Here is a 3,195-nt window from a genome sequence, read left to right as displayed (position 1 = left end):
CCATCTGCACTGCCCTGTGGCCATCTACACTGCCCTGTGGGCCATCTACACTGCCCTGGGGCCATCCGCGCTGCCCTGTGGCCATCTACACTACCCTGTGGCCATCTGCACTGCCCTGTGGGCCATCTACACTGCCCTGTTGGCCATCTACACTGCCCTGTGGGCCGTCTACACTGCCCTGTGGCCATCTGTACTACCCTGTGGCCATCTACACTGCCTTGTGGGCCATCTGCACTACCCTGTGGGCTGCAGGCAGAGCTGACACTGGGACAACTCAACTCAGTCAACTCTCCTCCTTTCCTCATCATCCTACTTCCTCCCCTCTGCACTCCTCCCCACCTCAGCCAGGCATCTACTCTTAACCCAGTTACTTAAAGAAGCAGGGTGGGAAAGATGACTTTTTTTAAAAATCTGCTTTAAATTGATCTATTTTGTTGGTAAATTACCTTCATTAAGATAGAACATTTATTAAGCACTTACCATTTTTACCAGGAATTGTACTAAACCCTAGGGATACAAATACAAGCAAACAAGACAGTTTTTGTCCCACAACTCTAAAAATCTTCCCTAATGCAGAAGAACCCAAGTGAAACAGCAGTAATTCACATCCAAATTCAGCAAACATATATAACCTATATTAAATTGCTTACCATCTCAGAGAAAGGAGAGTTTAGAAAGGGAGGGAGAAAATTTGGACATCAAAATCTTTTTTAAATGAATGTTAATGATTAAACATGTATAACCTATATCAGATTGCTTAGTATCTTGGAAACAGGGGAGAGGAGGGAGGGGGGGGGAGAAAAATTTGCAACTCAAATCTTATATATCTCAAAATCTTATAAAAAAATTAATGTTAAAAATTGTCTTTACATGTAATTGGGGAAAAAGAAGACATTATTTTAAAAAGACAAATTAATTTAAAAAATCTAAAAAATGGGCAAACATTTGTTAAATATTTATTATATGCAGGGCAGTGGGCTGGATATTACAAGAGATACAGACATACACAAAACATGGTCCATGTCCTCAATAACCTTGCTATCCACTTTGAGAGATAAATATATATACAAATGTCTGGAACAGGGGTGAGACCTTGAGGGCACAGATGGCTCTCTAGGTCCTCACATGCAGCACTTTGACTGAATCCAGACCTTACAGAACAAATCACATGTGGCCCTCTAGATCAGAAAAACCTGGAAAGACTTACATGAACTGATACAAACTGAAGTTAGGAGAGCCAGGAGAACATTTTACACAGTAACGGCAACATTGTGTGACAACCTAGTTTGATAGACTTAGTTCTTCTTAGTAATACAGTGATACAAGACAATTTAAGTCTTTTAGAATGGAAAATGCTATCCACATCCAGAGAAAGAACTATGGGGTCTGAAGACACTTACTAGTTGTGTGACCCTGGGAAAGTCATCTAACCCTGTTTGCCTCAGTTTCCTCATCAGTAAAATGAGCTAGAGAAGGAAATGGCGAACCATTCTAGCATCTCTGCTAAGAAAACCCCAAATAGGGTCACAAAGTCAGACACGACTGAAAACTGTTGTGGGAAAAAAAAAAAAAACTCCTGATGGATGGAGATAACTTCCTCCTGGTTCAGTTTTCTGGGGCCAACCTGAATAATTCCTCTTCCTTGTGGCTCTTCAGATATGAACACAGCTTTCATATGCCCCTGAGTCTTCTCTTCTTCAGGCAGAAAAACTCCAGTTCCTCCTACTTATCCCCACATGACAGGGATCCTCCCTAAGAAGCTCTCCAGGTTCTCTCTGTCCTTCCCGAACACTGGCTCCCAGAACTGAACGCAGTATTCCAAATGTGAGCTCATCACGGCTGACTACTCAGCTTCTTATTCCTGGAAGCTCTGCTCCTCTTAAAGTGGCCAGAGGTCACAGTGCCCCCGTCACACCCCATCATAACTTTCCTGGCTTCCCCAAGTCCCAGCTGAAATTCCACCTTCTATGGAAACTTTTCCTGATCCCCCTTCTCATCCCTTCGATCTGTTGGTTATTTCCAATTTATCCTGAATATCACTAGTTTGTTCATAGTTGTTTGCGTGTTGTCTCCCCCATTAGATTATAAACCCTTCAAGGGAGGGCATTTTGTCTTTCTTTGTATTCCAAGCTCTTCGCATAGTACTCTGGGCATATACAGTAGATGCTTAATAAATGTTATTGACTGATTTATATTAACTTTACAGTACACTATCATCCTGAAGTGGATAGACCACTGCCCTGGAGTCAGGAAGACTTCTCTTCCTGAGTTCAAGCCTGGCCTCAGACACTTCCGAGCTCTGTGACCCTGGGCAAGTCACTTAACCCTGTTTGCCTCAGTTTCTTCATCTGTAAAATGAGCTGGAGATGGCAATGGCAAACCTCTCCAGTATCTCTGACAAGGAAGCCACAAAAGGGATCACAAAGAGTTGGACATGATCAAAAAAACCACAACAAAGCAGATGCTTTTTCAGTCAGTCAAATGGCTATCTTCTGAAGCCTTCTCTATCTTGCACTTTATTTTTATTTTATTTTATTTGCTTTTTGGAGGGCAGTTGGGGTTAAGTGACTTGCCCAAGGTCACACGGCACTTTTGTGTGTGTGTGTGTTAAGTGTCTGAGGCTGGATTTGAACTCAGGTCCTTCTGACTGCAGGGCCGCTGCTCTATTCACTGCTCCACCTAGCCGCCCCTATCTTTCACTTAATAAGGTGATTTTTTTAAATGCAAAGTCTAAGACTTGACCTTTATTCCTTTTAAATTGTACCTGATTAGATTCAGCTCAATGTTCTGACCTGTAAATGTACTTTTGGATGTTAACCCCATTATTCAGAGATTTAGCTATCCCTTCCAGCTATATATCATCTGCAAATTTGATAAGATATCATTTATACTTCATCCAAGTCACTGATAAGGACAAGCAGAACCCTGAGGAACTCCCCCAAGATATCGTGCCAAGAAGACATATGGAATCATTGACAATTACTCTTTGACTCTGGCCTTCAGCCAATTTCAGATCTATCCTGTCTGTACCTTGCCACCTTTTTGGAGCTACTTTATCAACTGCTTTGGTAAAATCTGAGTAAGTAATAACAACAGCATTCTCCATGTCTTCCACCTACTTCTACCAGTGTAGTATCCCTGACAAAATGGAAGGAAGGAAGGAAGGAAGGAAGGAAGGAAGGAAGGAAGGAAGGA

The 3,195-nt window shown here is 42.2% G+C and overlaps 2 protein-coding genes across 5 annotated transcripts in view; both read left to right on the top strand.

Annotated features, from left to right (window-relative positions):
- GATM (glycine amidinotransferase) overlaps window positions 1–3,195 on the top strand; it is a 501,978-nt gene that overhangs the window by 265,431 nt on the left and 233,352 nt on the right. The gene's annotated exons all lie outside the window — the stretch shown is intronic.
- SLC30A4 (solute carrier family 30 member 4) overlaps window positions 1–3,195 on the top strand; it is a 78,309-nt gene that overhangs the window by 56,377 nt on the left and 18,737 nt on the right. Inside the window, exon 8 of one of the 4 annotated variants that reach the window (XM_069105953.1) lies at window positions 3,004–3,079. The exons of the other annotated variants lie outside the window; for them this stretch is intronic. Within the exon in view, the coding sequence (XP_068962054.1) occupies window positions 3,004–3,079 (76 nt within the window). The remainder of the gene's footprint in view (window positions 1–3,003; window positions 3,080–3,195) is intronic. 4 annotated transcript variants of the gene reach the window in all.

This window comes from Petaurus breviceps, unplaced genomic scaffold (genome assembly GCF_028583685.1).
Source record: "Petaurus breviceps papuanus isolate PSGF00001 unplaced genomic scaffold, PetGlider_PUasm1.0 77, whole genome shotgun sequence".
NCBI classification, from domain to species: Eukaryota; Metazoa; Chordata; class Mammalia; order Diprotodontia; family Petauridae; genus Petaurus; species Petaurus breviceps.
Note: the sequence above shows the minus strand (reverse complement) of the source record. Positions and strands in the feature narration are given on the sequence as shown.